The 21934-nt window shown below is 43.6% G+C and overlaps 1 protein-coding gene across 1 annotated transcript in view; it reads left to right on the forward strand.

Moving 5' to 3' along the window:
• The window catches only part of ALK (ALK receptor tyrosine kinase), a 680627-nt gene that overhangs the window by 484329 nt on the left and 174364 nt on the right, over positions 1-21934 (forward strand). The window contains exon 5 of the mRNA XM_044261833.1: positions 14942-15069. Coding sequence (XP_044117768.1) covers positions 14942-15069 — 128 coding nt within the window. The remainder of the gene's footprint in view (positions 1-14941; positions 15070-21934) is intronic.

A 21934-nucleotide genomic window follows, 5' to 3' on the forward strand; every position in this document is an offset into this window, starting at 1 on the left:
TCTGTACTGGGAGGCGTGTTAAGTCAAGTTAAGTGACTTGATATTAAAAGATTCAGGGATATCTGATTTAATTCAATATGGGCTCCAGCCACAGGCCCACCCCCAGGCATACGCCCATCAACATATGGGCCAAGTCATGGGTGTGGACAAAAGAGCCCCAGTTACCTTCACTCAATTCAGTAGGACACTACCAGGATTAGGCACCAGATGCTGACCCCAAGGATCCTCGTGTCTATGCTCTTTTTCTAGCTAAAAAAACTGGGTTCCCTTTCCTTCTTTTTCCCATGCCTTGGTTTTCTCATCTATAAAAAGGGAATAGTCATGTATTATCCCTGTACTATAAGAACTGACGTTTATTTTCACCCTGTGAAAATGCCAGAGAAGGAGGAAACTCCCAACTCAGATTTGTCCCAACCTCCACCCCGCCCCCCCGCCAATACACATGCCTCCCATCCCCTGCCAGTGGATGGCTCTAGAAACAGGAGGACATCATCAATCAGGCTCCAAAGAAGATAAGAGAGTCTGTGTGCCTGTTGCCCCAGGTGACAAGGAGAGGGTGTGTGCAGGGATATGAAACCCCTCAGATGGGAGTCATTGAGCTCAAGCAGATGTCCCATGGCCATCCCAAGGAGCACTAGCATCATGAACCTGAATATTCTGGAAGGAAAGTCCGTTTTTCACTGAGTCCATCTCAGGTTCAAAATCTGATACATGTGGTAAATGCTATGGTCTGCCATCACAGACCCTCAAGAAACTACCACATCTCAGCCTTCTCAGGATACTCCTTGGCTCTGAAACAATGGGATCTTTGAGTGCCTGAGGCCATCCTCCCCTAGTTCTTAAAGCAGCCCAATTGCATCCTGCCTCTGTGGGAAGTTGAGGCAACAGAGACAGTCATAGGCTTGGAGTCTGACAGACCTGGGTTTGAATCTCAGCTCTGTTACTTACGAAGTCGAGAGAGAAATAGTTCACCTGCTGGGGTCTCAGTTTCTTCATGCATATAGTGGGGCAACAGCATCTTCCCCTCACAGCTTTGAAAAGGATCAGATGAAAGAGCTGTGACGAATTCATAGTGTCTGGCACACATAGCATTAGTGCCCAAGGAGTGGTAGGCATTATGATACGTATAATCATCTAATAGCAGTATAACAATTATTACCATCATTGCCTGGATGACACCACTGGCAATTTTCCAAAGCCAGAGATGCTAGCCGAACACCGATTCTGCCCACATCTTTCAGGATCTACCCACAGCAGCACGGGCCACACCCTTCCTGCTCTGTGAGCACGAAGAGCCAGAGGTGAGTGTCCACCACCTGCTTGGTGCAGAGGCCATCAGCCCCTTGAATCAGAGGATCATAGCTGTTTTGAATGATATCTCTGAACCTGTCTAGAGCTGTTGGCAGAGCCAACCAACGGAGCTCCCATGAGCCAGGAGCTCCTGAGCTAGACTTTGTTTCCCAGCCTTTGTCACAGTCCATTCCCACAATCCTCTGTCCTTTGAGGATGCCATACGCTGGAGAGAAAAAGAGGGCTTCTGCTGTCCCTGCTGGTTCCGTGAGAAACATGCCAAACAATGGGATAGACTCCAGTCTCCATGATCTATGAGTACAAGGCCTGAGCAAAGAGATGGGTTTTACAACCTCATCTCTAGGAGTCAGATTTTATTGACTCTTTGGAGGTTTCTGCTTGGTTTCCTTTTAACAAAACTGCATTGCAGGCTTACCAGTGGCTACGGTGACATTTATAATACAGTGGAAATGCAGGCAGCTCTTTCTAAGACACTTTGCATATATCTCTTGGGAGGCAGGTGAAGGAAGATGGGCTATTCCTGTCTTGTAGGTGACTGTTCCCCAAGCTCTTATTGATTAAATATATCACTGAAGGGCTGAACCAGCCAAAAAATAGGAGCCTGCTCTTTCCAGAAAATTGCAGCTTCCAGTGTATAGGGTCAGGGACAGTGTCAAAAGATTCTGAGTGTCCCGAGCTTTCTGACTATGAATATTCAAAGTCTGAGATGAATCAGGAGAGGGGAGAAAAAAGTTGGCACGAACCCCAGCCCAGAACTTTCTGGCTCCCCCATGTGCCTCTCTTTCTAGTGCAGGCTCAGCATGTCTTAAAAGTTCCAGGCCACAATTTTGAGCTGACCCTTTGATGTCATGTGAAAAATTGGTGTTGGCAGTTTCAGCCCAGAAATCGACTCCCAGGTGGACACAGCATTGGCACAATCTCATGGCCTCTCGAGTTGCTCTGGCTGCTGGGTTGCAAAGAGTTACCCCATGGCTGACATGGTAGAAGCCCAAAGTCCAAATTCCATTAGTTTCCTTGAGCATGGCTTAAAGGTATGAGTGTTACCCAGGCAAATCTAATGAGCCCATGGGTTATTAGCAAGTACTTCCAAGTATCATTTATACAGTGGGTCTCCCTGAAGGCAAAGGTGGTATTATTCACCTGGAAGACAGAAATAAGTGTGTAGGAAAACTTCCTACGTCGTTTCTGGCCTCAAGGAAAAGGGGGCTTCTTTGTTAGAAATGAGTTGTTTTCTCAGTAGACTGGGTTGCCTGTCCATAGGCTTCTCATCACATAAAAAGATAACCATTCATATGTAGCTGGTGAACATATTTTTAAAGTTTGTTCCTTCACTTAGTTGGGATGGTTTTGAGCTATCCAACAATATTCATTTTCTACAGTGACCATAACAAAGGACCACAAATTGGAGGACTTAAACAACAGAACTTGATGGTTCACAATGTGGAGCTAGACGTTTGAGCTCAGGGTATCAGCAGCTCGGTTGTTTCTGAGGGCCGTGAGGAAGAATCTATTCCATGCCTCTCCTAGCTTCTGGTGGCTTGTGGCAATCTTTCAGACTCCTTGGCTTGTAGACATGTCACCCGATCTCTGCCTTCCTCTTCTCATGGTGCTCTCCCTGTATGTTTCTGTCTCTATGTCCAACTTTTTCCTTATTACAAGGACACCGTCATATTGGATTAGGGCCCACCCTAATAATCTCATTTTAACTTGATCTCCTCTGTAAAGACTCTGTTTCCAAATAAGGTCACATTCTGAGACATTGGGCATTTGGATTTTAACATATCTTTTTTTTGGGGGGGGATATAATTCAATACATAACACTACCCTTTCTGTCATCCCTTCTTGGACAAGAGTGGACCAGCCAATAATAACATCCTTTAAGAAGCTCTTCTAAAAACCTATTGGGCAGAGGTAGGTATGTGTCATCCTTGTTCCCCTATAAGAGTCACCCAGTTCAACCTGGGAGTCAGATGAGTAAGGGATACCAAGTTGAGTCTTGACAGTGAAGAACAGCCCAGCAGAGAAAAGGCAGAAAAGATATTTGGGGTATAAGGGACACCCTGAGCACATGTACGGGGCAGGGAAGAACCGTGGCCTGCTCTGGGAAGCACAGGCAAGTCCTGAGGGCATTGGGGAACATGGTCATGATTCAGTTTTAAAGAGATGATTCAGGACGCAAGGTATAGAATGGAACTCTCCTCTATCCATGGAGGGAGGTACATAGTTCAGGCTTTCTCTGTCCTGTGAAAAGAAGGCACATAGTGATTTCCAAGATTCATGCCAGTCTTCCATCTTTTGACCTCACAACAACATCATCATCCATAATACTTGCCACCATACAGTATGGCCCCTATAGCAGGGCCAAGCTCCCTGTGCACCAAGGAGCTTAGAACATGGTCTGTCAGTGCTTCCAGCAATTACTTCTGCATCTGTGGATGGCCGGATAGCTACCCAGCAAAGGGCTGGAGCTGGTACAGCATGTGGAATGGAGGAATCATCTCCCATGATTCCCATGACAAGTCCCGGCTATCCTGACCCCACCTGTCTGGGTCCCTCCAGCTTTTTCCAGCTAACCACTATCCCAGCCCCAGAATTTGCTTACAGGACTGCAGTTTATGGTCAACTCTTTCCCACCATATGGAGTTTCCCCACAGGGTGGCTTGACTTGGCCAGAGATTCATGACTCAAATGAAGCCTCTGAGCTTGGGCGTCAGTCAGCATTTTGCTTAGTGTAGAGGCTTGCCTTCGTATTGAGCCAATCGATACATCAACGCATTAAATGGTATTTAGGCTGGCTCTCTAGAGAAAGATGGACAACTGGCTGTCATTTGAGCATGGGCAAGGAGGATTGCTTTCAGGCCTGGAAAATCATGGGTGTCCAGGTGGGGGCACAGGATAAATGCCCTAATCCTAGCCCCACTCAAGAATCAGAGCTCGAGCAAGAGGCAGACTGTGCCAAAGGAAGAATCCTACAGAAACAGTTACATTCCAGGTTTCAGTGTTGTCTTTATCCTTTCCCCAGGGGAGGATGTATTATAGGAAAACAAAAACAAAAGGACTACCTGCATTGAGTTGGCTTGGGAGAAAAAGAGGTGGTATTTGGAAAGAACAGATGGTGGCGAAAAGTTATTGGAAGGAGCAGAGTTCGGAAACCAGATTCCAGATTCCTACTGTCTGCAGGTGGGTGCAGAAGGAGTTTGAAAGGCAAAATGATCACCTGGGGCTCTAACCTGAGAAAATCCATGGCCCAGCCTGCCAGAGAGATTGTCTGACGAGCCTATAGAATGGGGAACCCCACTGGGATCCCCTCTGGCACTCACTTCTGTAATTTTTAATGATTCCTGGAATGTGGCAACAACAAAACCCCCTCTTCTTCCCCATTCCTTGCCCAGAATCCAGCTGAGTCCCTTCCTGATGGGGGATGTTCAGCAGATGCTAGAGGAGGTGGTGGCTTGTGTGGGACCTAATCCCAAAATGCAGAGGAACTCAAGAGGAATTTCAGGACTCTCGGACTCTCTACTCTTGATTTGGGTTTTTCTCTCCCTTGGTTTTTTGCCTGGTAATCAATGGGACCTCCTTTAAAAGAAGAAAAAATACCAGTGAATCCTCCTATTTTTTTTTTTTTTTAAATAGAACCAAGAGCAAAGAAGCCCTCTAGACAACAAACTTGGGACCAATAGTTGCTTGTGAATCAAATGACATCCTTAAACATTTGTCTTTACTTACAACTTCTAGATTCCTGCTCAGTCACTAACCTCTTGATGTAGGGCCAAGGCCTTTGCTTCCAATATGGGCCTGTTGCCTGGAGTCTTGCTTTGTCTTGTAATAAAGTGTTCATGACACCACAACACCACATCCATGATTTTCAGGTTCAGTTCCTCTAAAATGGAAATAATTTTAAAACACCTGGGAAATAACCTGAAAACTTCTCGATTTTAAAGATTTTTTTCCCCCGATCTTTTCTGTTGCCCCATATATACCAATTTAAACAGCAGTTATCTTTAGTGATTTATCACTACCCATCTTTACAAAGAAATTCAGATTTTTCTTGCTTGTGTTGTGTCAGCTGAACGAGCACAGCTGGCATCAACACGCTTGGGAACAAGCCTAACTGACTCTCCGTAGGCATCTAACTCAGGCGATGGGAGTAGAAAGTGGAGGAGTCCTGAAAGGTAAGCGGGAACGTCCAGGAGGCACAGGGGGATTCTGCTGAATGTGCAATGCAGAGATTGGGCTAACCCAGCAAGCAGGTTGGTCACATGGCATCCAACACTTCTTCGACCATTATTTTCCTGACAGCTGTGGCTATGACCAGTCTACACTCCTAATGATTCAGGAGCTAGCTCAGTAGAGGTAGACTCCATCTCCCCTTCCTGGCCTGCTATAGAGAATGAAGGAAAGCGTCTCAACCAGGGGCCATGTGGGTGCCTGCCTCCCACAAGCCTGTGTATTCCAACCTGGATTAGAATGATCTGCGCGGGGGCGGGGGGGAGGTTGGGGGAACCAGGTGGTGGGTATTGGAGAGGGCACGGATTGCAAGGAGCACTGGGTGTGGTGCAAAAACAATGAATACTGTTACGCTGAAAAGAAATATTTTTTAAATATTTCTTTAATATTTAAATATTATTTAAAAAAATAAATAAAAATAAATATTTAAAAAAATTTGAGAATTGCCAGGTACAACATAATTTCAGCCAAATATAAAAATTTTGCAAAACACTTACTTAAGTCACCTGATTATTTTAATTTAGGCTATTTCAGGAATTAATATACAGAAAAACATACTGTTGTAAGTAAAAAAAAATAAAGTGTGTATATAAAGGGTAAAATAATAATATATTTTTAATTGGAATAAATGGTGTAGCTCTGAGAATATTTGGACTAAACTCTGTAAGTGAGTAAAAAGTGTTCCCTGATTTCATGTAATTAGTTTTGTATTTCTTCTATGTATAACAGAAGAGGTCATGAACAGAGTAATTTCTATTTTGTTTTAGATGATTTGTCATAGAAGTATGAAAAACATATCCAGGCTTCCTGCATCCTGTGTAGGCTACTCAGTTGACAGCCTAATTCCTGGCTACAACACACAAAGATAATCAATTCCTGTCACAATAAAAATATGTCTTGAGATCATTAAAAAAAAAAAAAAAAGAATGAGCTGGGGTCTGAAGAGGGGAGGAATAGGGTAGTCTGGGGCAACAACTAAAAGAAGCCAAAATATTTCTTGGATGCATCCTTTGCTGCACACTGTTGTTCTTCAGGGACTAACCACCCTCAACCCACTAAAAAGCCCTTCTAATCATTTACGTTTAGCATAAATGTAAACCTGTGTGCCATGTAATGGGAAGCATGAGTGTTTTGAGATAAAAAGTGTCTCGGGTTCATATCACTTCTTACCATTTACTACATGGGCAAGTTGTGTAAGCCTCTCTTGAGCCTCAATTTTCTTATTTATGAAATGGGGGTGATACTATCTGTCTCGTGCATTTATTGTGAATATTAAATGAGATAAAGTAAAATAGCTTTATTTATGGTCTCCCTTAAGTCCCTTCTGGAAAGATGAAGAACTTAAATAAACATGTGCACAGACCCACCAAGCGCTGAGCACATGTTCCCTGGAATATCTGCATTTGTACATTTTGCCTCTTCGCCTGCACAGGAGGGAATGAAAGAGGCCTCAAAAGTCCTGGTATTCTGGGGTGGAAGTCTCACTCCAAATTTCCCAAATCCCACCACATGGTCAGTTTCCTATTCCACTTTCTTCAAGGTCTCTCCCTGAAAGGTCATCTGCCACCCTGGGTTTAGGAGAGAAGAGAAACATGAACACAAGGGGTGTCAGCTGAGTGCCCCCCATGTCTTAATTCGTGCCATCTTCCCAGCACCTCTGGAAGGTTCTATTATTATCCCCACTTCTTAATGACAGAACACTGGCACAGACATGCTGGGTTAGGTACCTGGTCAAAAAGAGACAGAATAGAAATGATAAAACCGAAAATCTGGCTCCAGAGTTTGTGGTCTTAACATGTTTCCTCGAAAGGAAGAAAAAGGGAAGGAGGGAGGAGGGAGGAAAATTAGAAGAAGCTAAAGAGAGGTCAGGAAAAGGAGCCTATTCATTTTTTCTTTGCTCAAAAGCTTGATGGAGGAATTAGGAAAAACAAGTTTGGGAACATTTTCTTGGCCCCCCACTCCAGGAAAGCCAGGCAAACTTCCAGATCCCTGTCACCTGTACAGCATGTCTGATGTAAACCAAAACCACTTTCCAGCTGCCAATGCTAAGTTCTCAACCAAGTCCTCCTGTGGCCCCAGTGAGTACCCCCTTTGCTCCAGCAGAGACATAAGCCACTCTTGGCCTCCAGGCAGCTCTTTGCCACCATGGGCCAGTGGGAGCCACATTCCAGAATCAACCTGAAACCTCATTTCTACCCAGACCTGATCCTCCCCAGGGCGCATCCGTCTAACTCTGAGGAAACTGTAAAGGGCAAGAGAATAAGAAAGCCAAGGGGGCCTGAATAAAAGACCCCATGCCCCATACCAAGTATTACTAGTATTATTACAGAAAATTAATAAGCAACAAAGGACTTCCACTAAAATTTACATTGATCTGGCATTTTTTCCCCTGCTGTCTCCCATAAAAAATGCTCTAAATGCAGGATGATTTAATGGAAACGATAAAAATAGTGCTGAATGGTTTATATTTGCTGCAGAATTTAAGGTATATTTTAAGGAAAATTTGAAAGGTAATGTGTGCATGTGTGTTTTTTTCTTTAGGATAAGATGAGGGAGAAAAGCGCAATTGGCTTTTTTTTTTTTCCTGTATTGATCTAGACGAACTCCCACAGGCTCAGTTTCTTGTTTCTCAAGAATCTTCACACCTTCACACGCACGCCTGGACACTTGTCAAGAGAGTCTTAGCAGAGAGACACATGAGACACATGAAGGAAGCAACAAGGCCTGAGCCTCGACAATGCTACACTCACTAATGATGATAGTTGTGGCACTGAGCTCTACCAGATAGGGACAAGCTGGTTGTTTAATTTATGTGGCTCCCATCATCCTCTGCTTAACCCAGGGGTTTGGCTGTCTTGGCAAGGGGCCTGGTCACCACGTGGATGAATTTGCTTTCATGACCGCTGCAGAACATGCAGATGACCACATCTTTTGGCTTCTGGCCCCCGTCGTATTCACCAGGGCCAGCAGTGAGAACAAAGCCTCAGGAAGACCCAGTTTCCAACCTCAAGAAGCTTAAAAGGGCAGTTTCAGATAGTGTACCTAAAGACTAATGGAGTCATGCTAATCTGAGTTTAAACCTCAGCTGGGAGGACACCTGGGTGGCTCAGTCGGCTGGGCAGCTGACTCTTGGATTTGGCTCAGGTTGTGATCTCCTGGTTGAGAGATAGAGCCCTGCATGGGGCTCCCTCTTCAGTGGGGAGTCTGCTTCCCCTCTCCCTTTTCCTCTGTCCCTCCCTCCACTCATGAGCTCTCTCTCTCTCTCTCAAGTAAATATATAAACCTTTACAACTCAGCTCGAAGCAGAGTATGCTAGAGGCCTCCAATAATAGTAACTGCTGTTGCTGCTCTCATTGATATACACAGTGACTTGGCGTAAGGTTGACCTGCCTTGTAGAGGACATTCCCACATCAGACAGGACCTCTTCTAGTGGAGCACCCAGATCCCTCCATGTCTCAATTACTTTAATTCTCTGAGTCCCTTCTTGGGTTCTTGGGTACTTGAGTAAGAGCTAATTTGACAGCTGCTTCCCATGGCCCTGCCCCTTTAAAGAATGGACCTGTGAGGAAATGGGGAGCCAAGAGCTATGGGATGAAGCAACCTGCAAACAGCCCTCAACCTCCAAACTTTCCCAGTCCTTAGATTCCTCCTTACAGGGAAGGCATCATTATTACCTGAATGGACGATAGCTAATGAATAATGAATTGGCAGGAACTTTCAGATGAACTCAGCTCCACTAAAACACAACTTTTATCCAAGAATGTCATAATCTTGTCTGATTTAACAGAAATGTGTTCATGTATTTGTTCTCTTGTTCAACAAATACGGCATCTAGAGACACAATGATGAATGACCTACTACTCTTAACTTTATGGAGGAGTGTGAAAGACCTAGGGGACCTCCTTCCTATAGAGACCAATGGAAACCATTGACTCCAGGCAGCCTAGACCTCCTGTTCTCAGAACACACAGTCTATGTGGCCTCTTCTCATGTGCTCATACCAACCTCTCTTTCTGCATTGCCCTTTTCCCAATTCCTGCCCTCCATAACCCATCCTCAAGTTACACCTCTCATGATCACCCAACCTGGGACATCACTTTGCCCTCTAAGCTTTAAATGTACATAATGCCTATGCCACTCACTTAGTTTTCTATACTGCCATTCATTATAAATGTTGGTATTTACTTACTCTTTCTCACTAGTCTGTGAGTTCCAAGAGTGCCAAGCTAAATCCTAAACCCTTAGGATCCCCAGAGCATTTAATACTTTATTTAGTGTGCAACAAAACTCAAAAAAATACCTGAGAAATGGAATTCAATCTAACAAGTTCTAACCAACATCTAGACACAAGACATCTTTCCACATGCCCCAAGAAGACAGGTAAATAAGAGGCTTTTACTCTAAAGTGAGATCAGTACCCCTGGAGAGCTGTGCACAGAATGTTGACCTCCTGCTGTAGTCACTAATATGTTTTGTTGTATGGGTATTTCAACACGGTTTCTTTGGGCTGTGCTTAACACATGAAGATCTGTTTAAAAGTGAAGACTTCTTTTCTGGCTTAAATAAATAGGGTGTCTGCTATTAATAAATTACGAATGCTTTTCTCCCTTTCTTTTTCCTACGTTCCTTTCCCCCTTGAGTCTTTTAAATGAGTGGAGATGCTGATAGTTTCATGGACCAGTGCCATTCCATAAAGAAAGCTGTGGTCCTCTGTAAAAATAGCTTCCGCTATTGAGATTCCCAAAAGGATATTCCTTTACATACCTCCTTCTGACAAATCCTCACAGCAGTCCAGTGAGCTAGACATTATGATTTCCATCTTAAAACTAAGGAAACTGGGGGCGCCTGGGTGGCTCAGTGGGTTGGGCCCCTGCCTTCGGCTCGGGTCATGATCTCAGGGTCCTGGGATTGAGCCCCGCATCAGGCTCTCTGCTCGGCAGAGAGCCCACTTCCCCCTCTCTCTCTGCCTGCCTCTCTGCCACTTGTGATTTCTCTCTGTGTGTCAAATAAATAAACAAAACCTTTAAAAAAAAAAAAACAAAACTAAGGAAACTGAAGATCAGAGAATTTAAATTATTTGCTGAAGTTCCCTTAGCTATGTTGGTGGTGGAGCTGAGAACTGACTCCAGGCCTCAGGACATTCCAACAACTAAAACCATCTCAGAAAGGCATCCCATTGAATAGCAAGTAGGGTTCCAAGGCTTGATTTGGGAGCCAACCCCATGTCAATATCACACCCATTAGAATAGCACACAGCAGCAAAGTAACACACATTCCTCTCTCTTATCAACTGTCCTCTATAGTCCTCAGGGGCCATCAAAAATTTCCCCTTCCCCCTGGACTTTAAATAACTCTGTTCCTCCGTCCTCTGTGAGTCATGGATGCTGACCCTTCAGTCTCATCAGCAGCTTGCTTCACATCAGATGTGCTGATGATTTCCTTTAAACATGTACAAACTCACCTGGTATGGAGTGGGCAGAGACCTGACGATGCTCCTGACCATGTCAGAGCTTCTTAGGATTTTCTGGTTTGTGTGTGCATTTTCTGATGATGTATTTTACTATGTGGCCTGCCTGTGTATCCTTAAACCCCAAACTGGTGATTCTTCTAATAATGCAAAGTAGACATCTCCCTTTTTGTTTTCAGGATTCCAGTGATATGGAGTGGTGACTGAATATACAGACTGAACCATAGGTTGCCTTGTCTCTTGTCCTTGTAATCTGGGCGCAATAATATACTTGACTTTGACCTTTGGTATTCAGGTCACCAAAGGTGTGACCGTGGGCAAGTTGCTCCATTTCTCTGAAGGGCTGGAACTTCATCTCTTTATAGGTATAAATCTGTAATTCTTTGACTAATCATTTCTTCCACCTTCTGTAGAACATTATTTGTGCATTACAGCTTTCAGGGCTTTCAGAAAGTGTTTCGTCACTAGGCCTCCTACAAATTGCTAGAGAAGTATAAGCACCAGATCAGTAAGGGACCCTGGAGAACTTTTGATTCAATCCTTGCATTTTGTTAACAAAGAAACTAAAACCCAAAGAGGTACAGGAACTTACCCTAACCTGTGCAGATACAAAACCAGAACCCAGGACTCAGCTCCCAACTGAGTGGCCTTTCTATCTATTATTTTTAGTCTCCAGGTCAAAAATGGACCTTGATATTCACAAAACAAACAGCCCTCCTAACTTTTTTTTTTCCATGAGTTCTAATTTATTCAGTATGAGGTAACCACTCAGCAAAAATGTGTGGTCTAGTTTTTTTTTTGTTTGTTTTTTTTTCCCCCCTTGGCAAATTCACACAAATTTGGAGACACTTTCTCTGGTTGAGAATACATGGATCAGAAAACATGCAGAATTTCAGGCATTCAGAGTAAAGGGCCTTGTACAAAGTCATCAGATACTTGAGGGGCAGAGCCAAAACTGGAAGTGGAGAACCCTAGAGAGACAACTGGAAGATAATGGATGGTGACAGGCTGACCATACAGTCTTTCTGGCTTCCCAGAATCCAGATGGACTCTCCACACTGTCACATTGATCGATTGGCACATCAGGGCTAAGACAGCCACAAATCCCCAGCCCATGGACACAGCTGCCCGTTGGTCTCTAGGAGGATCTAGGTCAGAACATAACCCACCCTCCCGCAAACACAAGTAGAGTTGCCGCAGCCAAAGAGGGAAACAGAACCCAGATATAGGAGTTTCATGAGCGCTGGGATATGAACAAAGAAAATGGAGTCAGAAAGAAAAGAGACTTGCCTTTGCTTTTCCTGGGGTGTCTGCTGTCTCTTAAGCAAAGCTGACCCTAGGCACAAGCTTGCCCTTTTCTTGTCCCAACTTCCCTGGTCATAAAATACATGTTTGGCAACTGCTTTGAAAGTTATTAAAGCTGCAGCCGTAAACTATGGGAGGCCAGAGAATTTCAGACAAAAGTTATTGCATCAGTAACTCAGGAACTAATTCCTAAAACTCTTGACACATTTATCCAGAGGGCTAGTGCCAATATAGAAATGGAAATCATTGTCAAGGGCCACAGTGTACCTGGAATTAAAATCCATCATTCCTTGCAGCAGAGAGCTACAATTTTGGCAGACTGTGAATAGTCAGGCATTTCTCTACCATCTTTCCTCAAAAATAGGATTCTTTATTTTTTCAGAAGGACAAGAAAAATTCTGCTCTCTTTGTTTTCTTAAGAACCCCACGTTTACATTTTCTTTTCATGTATTTATTTCTTTGACAGCTCCACATTTAAATGAAAGGCCTCCTTTTGCTTATTCAAGTGCAGCGGTTTTATTTTGGATAGAAATCCTGCTGGGTACCGTAACAGGGAACAAACTTTACAACAGCAATAATCCCTTCTACTGCGTCTATTGTGGGGAAACTTAATACACTTGTATGAAATGGCTGAGGCATTGGCTCCGGTGATCTGAATTAACTACAGAAGAGCATAGTTAGAGAACAAAACTACCTCCTTCGCTCAGCAGATTCCCACTGCGTGCCCCGCAACGTGGCAGGACTGGAGACTCCAAACAGGGGCGCCCCACTGAAAGACCACGGACTGCCTTAGGCAATGCCTTCATCACCTAAAGGCAGCAGAGATGGGAAAGATGAGATGAGATCCAGTGTTAACAAGCAGATGGAGAAAAAGGCTCTCTGAGGCACTGCTGGAGGACTGACAATATGCTCAGACTTTCCAGTGTGCATGCACTTGAACTTGGGCTCTACGAATTTGTCCTAAGGCAGTATTTACAGAAGTGCACAAGGCTAGCCTCAGTGCGATCACGAAGAGGAAAACTCAGAAGCAGTACACAAATCATTAAAATTGCAATCATTGAACTCATCACATGGTCTGTTTTTCTCATCTCCTGACATACCACTGAATGGCCAAGTCCAGTCACGTTGAGCACACGGGAGACGGTCTCATTTGCATAAAAGTGTAAATAAAAGGCTACACTGGGGTGTTGACTATGGTTATCTCTAGATAATGACCTTCTGGGTGACTTTTAGTTTCCTTTGCCAACTTTGCTGAATGGTTGGATCTTTAATATTTTTTATGTTGAGCATCACTTTATACCTTGCAGGGAATGGGTGCTTTAAATGTTTGTTTGTTTGTTTGTTTGTTTTAACAGAAAGTGAATCTTCCCTAAATTCCTTTGCACTTGTGCTGGCCAGCCTACCGCAGACCTTACATCGTGGTAGGACACTATGAAACATTGTGAGGGGGTTATGGGTGTATACATATGTCAGACCTCATCAAATCATACCTTTAATTCACCAAACTATGCATTTTTAGGACATGCAATTGATCGTATGTCAATCATACCTCAATAAAACTGTTTTTTAAGGAAAAAAAAATATGAAGTAGTCCAGGTTATTTCCATTCACCACACAAAATGTCGACATAACTATATATGTTTTAAAAAACCTGAATCAATGGCGGAAAATAAATTTGATGTTTCAATCAGTGACAGGAGGTTATTCTAAGAGGTTAATAGCATGAGTGAGGTGTAAAAAATGTTCATTCAGCTTATTCTTTGCTCTCCAGCAGTGTCCGCATCCTTGATCATAGATGGCTGTGGAGCTCACCGTTCGACCTTCTTCTATCTTCTTCTGTTTGCACCTTTTTGCAGAGTTCATACCAATCTTAGGTACCTTTTACCCCAAAAAATACATGCTTCGGTGCACTCTAATTTTTCTAAAGTAAATAAATAGCCCTTGCTCGCTTCCCGTAAGTGACCACAGAGCAAACTCAAGGGTTATGAGACTTTGGGATCAGAATAAATTCTGAAAGCCAAAATTCTTTCCAAAGATAATAACAGGTACACTGATACATGTTTTTGAAGAGTATCCCTTCACTCTGCCAGCAAATTTTCTTTTTCTTTTTAAGATTTTATTTATTTATTTGAGAGAGAGAGTGTGTGAGAGAGAGCAGGAGAGAGCATGAGGGGGGAAAATGCTAGCGGGAGAAGCAGACTCCCTGCAGACCTGGGAGCCAAATGCATGTCTCAATCCTGGAACTCCAGGACCGTGACCTGAGCCGAAGGCAGCCACTTAACCAACTGAGTCACCCTGGTGCCCTGCTAGCAGATTCTTAAGTACATATATTCCCTTCCTGTCAGATTAACTGCTAAAGCAGTGCGAAGGTCTGCAGTTGCCTAAAAGAATATCGAAAGAAACACCAGTGGCTACAGTGGGTTTGAGGAGCGGGTCTCTGGGTTGGCTGGACAAAAAGGAAACATTTGTGCTGCTGTCAGAGTTGTCGTTCTCAGAACCTCTTAGGGTTGCATCTGGTGGTGTCCACAAAGAGTGGACCCAGAAATCACTACAGAATCTCTGCGCAAATTAGGTCTGCCTCTCATCACTGTTCTTCTCTGCTCTTCCCCTCTGCTTCCCAATGTGACCAGATGGACGGTGCTTCAAGGGAGAATTGGACGCCCAGAGAATCCCTTCCGAGTGGCCCTGGAATACATCTCGAGTGGAAACCGAAGCTTGTCTGCGGTGGACTTCTTTGCCCTGAAGAACTGCAGTGAAGGTATCTGAATCTGGCTTTCTCCTCCCTTCCTTGAGCGCTTACTGTCTTTTAAGTATGTCCATAACCTGCCAGCACAATTAGCTGGGTATGTGCTTGCTGATCTAGTAAAGTCTACAGGGCCATGGGGCTGGTTCTGTGCATAGCCAAGTGCTCCACAACCCAGATGATCAACTTTCAAAGATTAAGTATAACACTATTTATACCTACTTTCTTTAAAACGTCATCAAACAGGATATAGTCTTTGTTAGAGAACATATCATCGTACCTTCTCTGGTGACAGATGCTTTCAGCTATGTTGTTTTGGTTTGGGTTAGGTTGGGTTGAGTTGGGTTGGGTTTTTTATTGTGAAAATTTCAAATGTATGCAAATAAATAGAACAGTGCAGTGCCCCACATATATCCTCAACCCAGTTTCAAAGATTACCAACATTCTACCATTTTTCTTTCACTTGTATTTCTACCCACTCCTTACCCCACCAACTTGATGGTGATCATTTTACTTCTTTTTCCTGAGGCAAAGTTTATGACTAAGTATTTTTAATGACTTGATTCCTGCTACTTTTAAGGGGTGACTTGAGAAATGGTTATATATGAAATCTTCTGCTTATTTTGTAAATACCATTAAGGCACGATCTGCTCTGTCATTGAATTCCTTTTGCGTAATTCTCATGTTCAAGATTTGTTACCAAGAAAAAGCAGCTGTCTCCTGAAGAATAATTTGTTGGGTTTTTTTTTTCTTTTTGCATTTGTTGCCAGGAAACTCTGAACTGAATGCAATACTCAATCACAGTAATTATATCTCTATAGGTTTTTGATAAGCTTATTCCCCCACCCTCTAAAGAGCTTTTAACCTTCTACTCTTGTTTTCAAGATCACCTATGTATCTTTCATTAGACAATGCCTCAAGTCTGATTGGTAAACAGGGGGAAATCAATCATCCATAGATACATAAGGTTGACCTTTGCTTGATTGTCCAGAAGACCTAGGGTCATAACATTAAACATCTTTTATTGTTTCCCACATGTGGAAGGTTTAGGAGATGGGCTTGAATTATACAGATCTTCAGGAAGAAGTTCTTTTCATTATTGCTCTTCTTCTGGCCCTGCCTCTGTCCAGAGGTTCAGAGGGAAGAGAGCTCTTCTGTGTGCCGTGGAATCTGTGGTCTGAGAGGACCAAGAGTGAAGTATGGAGAGGAAGGAAGCTTATGGTGCTCCTAGAACAAAATTCTCAATTTAGACGGTTCATGAACAACCATGAAGGCTCATAACACACAGAAATCTGTTGCATGTAGAGGCCCAGCTTTGAATCTTGGGCCTCTTTAAGGTGCTATACAAAGAGGACTCCCCCAGGAGATCCCTGACCACCCAGTTTCCTGTACTGCTGTGCTTCTTCACTCATTACTAGTCTTGCAAGAACTTTCACAAAGTGGTTCTTTCTCCCCTTTAAAGAAAACAGGTTTATGTGTGAGAAAAAAGAAAAATAATCATAATGTGATAGATTGAACTTCAGTTCTAGTTGAAAAGGTGGTTAACCTGTGATGTGAGGCAATGTATAAGAAGCATGTGATTTGGGAGAAAGCCAGGAGCTTGTACAAATGTTTCCATGTCCACAAAGTTGATGGCTCTGGACATCATCAATCCTTGCTGATGTCAAGAGTCTGTGTACCGTCCCAAAGAGGCCACCTATTGAAATGGAGCCAGTTAACAGGAATGTGACGGGGAGAAGGTATCTGTTCCTAAAATTGGCCTAATCTCATTTGAGCAATGGCAGGAAAAGGGAACAAGAGACTACAAAACCTCAGCTATCAGGCCCAGCCCATCCTCCTGCAAAAATTCTTCATACCTCTGAGTCAAGGCTCTCAACCAGTTATGCACATTTTTCCTCCCTCCCCCCTACAACTCCCTTTCACCTACAGAATTCTTCCTCTGAATCTTATGTTGCATTTGCAGTGAGTTTATTGCAGAGTTTCAAAGACCTGTTTCTTGTCTGCCTCTCTACCCTTATGAAACCAAGAGAGTTGCTGTCTCTAACTTTCTCTAATGATCCAAAAATTATGTCTTCTGGCAGGACAGTCTCTTAGAGGGAGGAGAAAAGAAATCTGTTTCTAATTCTGTAGAGAAGGTAAATTGGCCAAGAGACTCAGGAAAGTTCTTGTCCCAGCTACCTTCCTTCAGAGGCTCATGTCTAAGAACAGATTGTCTCCATGGAGAAGCAGACGTTCTCTGCACTTCTTCTCTGATTTGGATTCCTGTGGCCACCAATGGGTATGAAGAGATAAGTGTGAATGTGTAAAGCACAGAGCAGAGAAAAACAAAGGGACTCCTGTGTTTCCTGAGAACATCTAATTCTCCTTCTCATAGTGGAACAATTTCAGGTGCACATCAGTTGGTGTGGACAAGTTGCAAACATAAGAAGTATCCTAAAGCTACACTCACATTTTTAAATGGAAAGAGTTATTTCAGAGGTACGTTCAAGGCTTATTTGATACAGACAAATGTCTGCATTTTCTGATGTATTGCTTTGATCAGGTCATGAAAGGAAAGAGATAAGGAGAGAGGTGTATTATCTTTGAGGGGGTGAACAGGGATGGTAGCATATTAGCCCATGTTATAAAGAGGTCTACAGAGTGCCAGGTCTATTTTCTGATAGTAACTTGGTCACCTCCTGATAAGACACAGGCAGCATATGAAAGGAGACACATCTGTAGAACTCTAGAACTCTTCTTTCATCTACGTAAAGAGAGGCGCCATTTTAGTTATCCGGAGAAGCCTTACAGGGGATGTTGGGACAATTCTCCCTGCAGAGGAGATGATACTTCTCTGTGGGTGTCATCAGGGCAGAGGCCCTGCCTCTTTCCTCTCTGAATCCTGACAGCTATCACAGTGTGTAACGCTTAATAACTGCTCAGTTAAGAAGCAATAAAAGCCAACATCAACAGAACCCTTACCATGTGCAAAGGGATGTGCTGATCCTTCTAAGTGTGTTATTTCCTGTGACCTTTACCATAATGCTATAAAGCAGGTTCTGTTGTCCTCATTTATAGGTGGGGAATCTGCAGCTCATGGAAGTTTCAGAAACTTGCCCAGATCATTCAGTTAGGGAAAGATAGAACCAAACCCAATCCCAAGTCAGTCTGACCACCAAGCTGATGTTTTTGTCCACAGTGTTCTATCAGCTTACTGAGTGTCTAGAGGCTGGAGTTTTAAATTCATTGCCAGAATCTTAGAACTATCTTTGACTCATTCTCTTATTCCTATATCCAAATGGCCAAGCCCTGGGCTCTAGACTTGTGGGTGCTTTTCATCTTATCCATTGCTATCTAGATGCTACTGTTGCTCTCTCTTGAATTTATCCTTCTGACTTCATTTCCTCAACAACATAATTTTTCCAGGCCTTTGTTGTGCAGTTGTGGACTCTGACAGTAGCCAGCTGGTCTCCCTGATATCACTACCCATCCTTCACACATTGCCACAAATTTTCTTTCCGTGTGGCACTTTCATGAGACCTCAGTAACTTCTCATTGCCTCCCACATCAGAAATATGGGGGCTAGACTGGGCCATCTCACTCATTCCTGGGCAGTAAAAGGGCAGTAAAGTGATGGGCTAGAGATCACCCAGCTGGCTGGTGGTAGAACTGAAAGTGACATCAAGGCCTTCTTGACTCTGACATTGGTATTTTTGCCACTGCTCAGTCCTGCCTGGAAAGCTCCCTCTGTCTCTGCCTGACTTCTAAGCTTTACAATCTGGTCTCAGTACCTGTCCAATGCTATGCCTTCTGTTCTCCCACATCCCTGGCCCTCTAGTCAGACTGGTACAGTCGACAGAAAACCAGCTTGGTCCCTTCTGTTTTGAATGCAGATTTATCATTTAGGATCCAATATAGGGCCCAAACCCTCTAGAACATCACTCACAGCCATAGAAATTCTTCTCTGAATACTTCGCTCTCTACATCTAAATTTAGTAGTTGTTTTACAATTACTTCCCAGTTAGTCATTTTGGGGCCCTAATTTGAGGTTTGGGATCTTGTCTTATATTTCTTTTATTTCCCCAGGGGACAGTTAACACAGTGCTAAACACATAGAAAACACTACTTAAATACTGGTTGACTGATTGTTAGTTAATCAATCAATTGATAAATGCAGCTCCTGCTTTTATAGCTTTGGGCTATTACCCTACTCCTGCCAAAAAAAGGTAGCAATACGTGGAAATTGCTTAGAATAGGTCTTTCCCTATTCTTAAAAAAGCCAGTATGTATATTTGGCAGTGATGGGAAGGATATCAGCCCCCAGAGACCCATGCCTGGGCTCCCAGGGAACCCTTCATCCATTGACAAAGAACTGTCTTTAGCAGAGAGTCCAAAACAATAGAACTGTACAGGACACTCACCACGATGTCTCATGTTCAGAGGAGCCAATAGAAAAACACACGTCAAAAAGGGCAGGACTTGCTTCTTGAAAAAGATTTGAAAAACACTGCGCCTCTGAGAAGCTTATAGCTGGTGGGGAGGGTACCTGAGTGTCTCAGTCAGTTGAGTATCTGACTCTTGATTTCAGCCCAGGATGATCTCGGGTGGTAAGATCAAGCCCTGTGTCAGGCTCCACGCTCTGCAGGGAGTCTGCTTCTCTCCTCCTTCTCCCTCTCTCTCCGCTGCACTCCCTGCTCATGTATGCTTCCTCTCTCTCTAATAAATAAACAAATAAAAATAAATCTTTAAAAAAAATAAAGAATATGCATTCTTGCAAACACCCATCTCACACCCTCTGTGTGCCAAGCCCTGTTGTACACTTGTTGCATATAGTAACTCACTTCATCCTTACAACGGTGCTATGAGGTATGTGTTATCATTATCAGCACATCAATGGGGAAATGGAGGCACAGGGACTTGAGTAATTTATCCCAAGTCTCACAGCTGATATTAGAGCAGAGGTCATCTGCTCCAGCATCCATACTCTTCTGCCGCGTGTTACCACTACCTGCTGGAAAGCATCTCTTCTGCCTCCCTCACCAGTAGAAATTGAATGAACAGACCGCTCAGTGATTTACCTTAAACTCTGACACACTAAATGACTGACCGGCCCAGTCCCGTGTGATTTCTACCTTCATGTCATGATTGTCAAGTTCTCAGGGGATTTTTTGTGTTTTTTAATTTATTTATTTATTATTTTTTAATAGACATATAACGTATTTTTATCCCCAGCCGTACAGGTCTGTGAATCGCCAGGTTTACACATTTCACAGAACTCATCATAGCACATACCCTCCCCAATGTCTATATCCCCACCACCCTCTCCCGTCCTCCCTCCCCCTAGCAACCCTCAGTCTGTTTTTTGAGACTGAGTCTTTTATGGTTTGAAGTTCTCGGTTTTTCTAAGAAGCTGATTCAGAACTTCCATCTCCCTGCCTCGGTTGGTCAGAGGCTTAAGTGTACCGCTGCCCACTGGCCCACTGGTGGGCCCCTCCACCCTCCGTCCATGAACATGAAGGAGCTGAAGATGACACCTGTGTGAACCTAAATACATTTTCCCGCCGGTCCCCATGGTTTCCATCCTGTTTCATGAACCTACAAGAATCACATCTGAGATTTCCTAGGTCAGAACCACTTTGAGCTCACGAACAGATTTCTCAACAAGAAGCACTCTTGGTTTCTTACCCTACTGAGACACTTGCATACACATTACCTCCTCTGATCTGCTCAGCAGAGAGGATGTCATAATCCTCGTGTTCCCCATGAGGGGTTATTTCATTAACTTCTGCCGTGTAGGAAGGGGAAGGAATCCACGGCGTCAAAAGCAGTCCCACCCCCACGGATACATTAAAACACATGTCCGGAAAGAGCCAGGGATGTGAAGATATCTTAACCTCTCTGGGCCTAAAATGCTGGCATTTAAACTGGATCTATGGACTTCAAACATTTTTTAGAGGCTGAATGCTTAATTCAAATAAAGTCCTGGAGAGAAGTCCAGTATATAAAATTAGGCAAACAGAGCTGCCCAGGGGAAGTGATGGCAGGGGGTCCAGAACCCACTTTTGCTCCATAGCCCTTGACACCCACTGCCCCACCACCACCATGGGGTTTCATAAAATACAGTTTGAGAACTGCTGGACATTCTGATTTTCAACTCTACTATTAATTCCAGCTTTATGATCACAATATTCTGTGCTTACACAACACGTGATAGCCAAAAATTGTTACATACCTATACCTTCCTTAAACAATTAGGACTAAGTACAAGGCTGATACACTTTGGTGATGGCCCATCTACACAAAGCAAGTTCTTATCTCACTGGGTCCTAGCTTTGAGATGCTAGATAGAGAGCTAGTATAAACACTTCCAATTTAAAGAAAAAAAAATGTGTGGCATGTCCCAGCCTGTCCCCTCTATCTCCTATTCCACCAAAGACAATGATGGCCAGGCAAGAATGCCATCCTTAGGCCAAGAAGGGGAAAAGAGGAAATGAAAGAAGCTGAACAAACAGATTCTCCTCTTGGCCAGCCACGTGGAACCAATCAGCCTCTGGAGTAGACTCCAAAATCCAGCTGGGTACAATCCAGCCCCTCCTGGGCTCCTGGAAGCCTGGCCCAAACTGGACATTTTCTGTTCCAACAGCAAGCAGCACTCCAGCAGGATCTTCAGTCCATGCTTGTAAAACAAAGATTACTGGAGCCCTCTCTTGGGGCTGCCAACAGAAAACGCTCTATGTAGCAGAGTCATCCATCTACCCACCCGTGCATTTGCTCATTCATTCGACAAACATTTACTAAGCACTTCTAAACTGAATGCACAGTGACACCAAATATAAACTTGTTTCTGTCTTCGGACTAAGTTTTGGTGTAGTGGCCTTAAAATCCCATCCTACTTCACACA

This window comes from Neovison vison, chromosome 8 (genome assembly GCF_020171115.1).
Source record: "Neovison vison isolate M4711 chromosome 8, ASM_NN_V1, whole genome shotgun sequence".
Taxonomy (NCBI): domain Eukaryota; kingdom Metazoa; phylum Chordata; class Mammalia; order Carnivora; family Mustelidae; genus Neogale; species Neogale vison.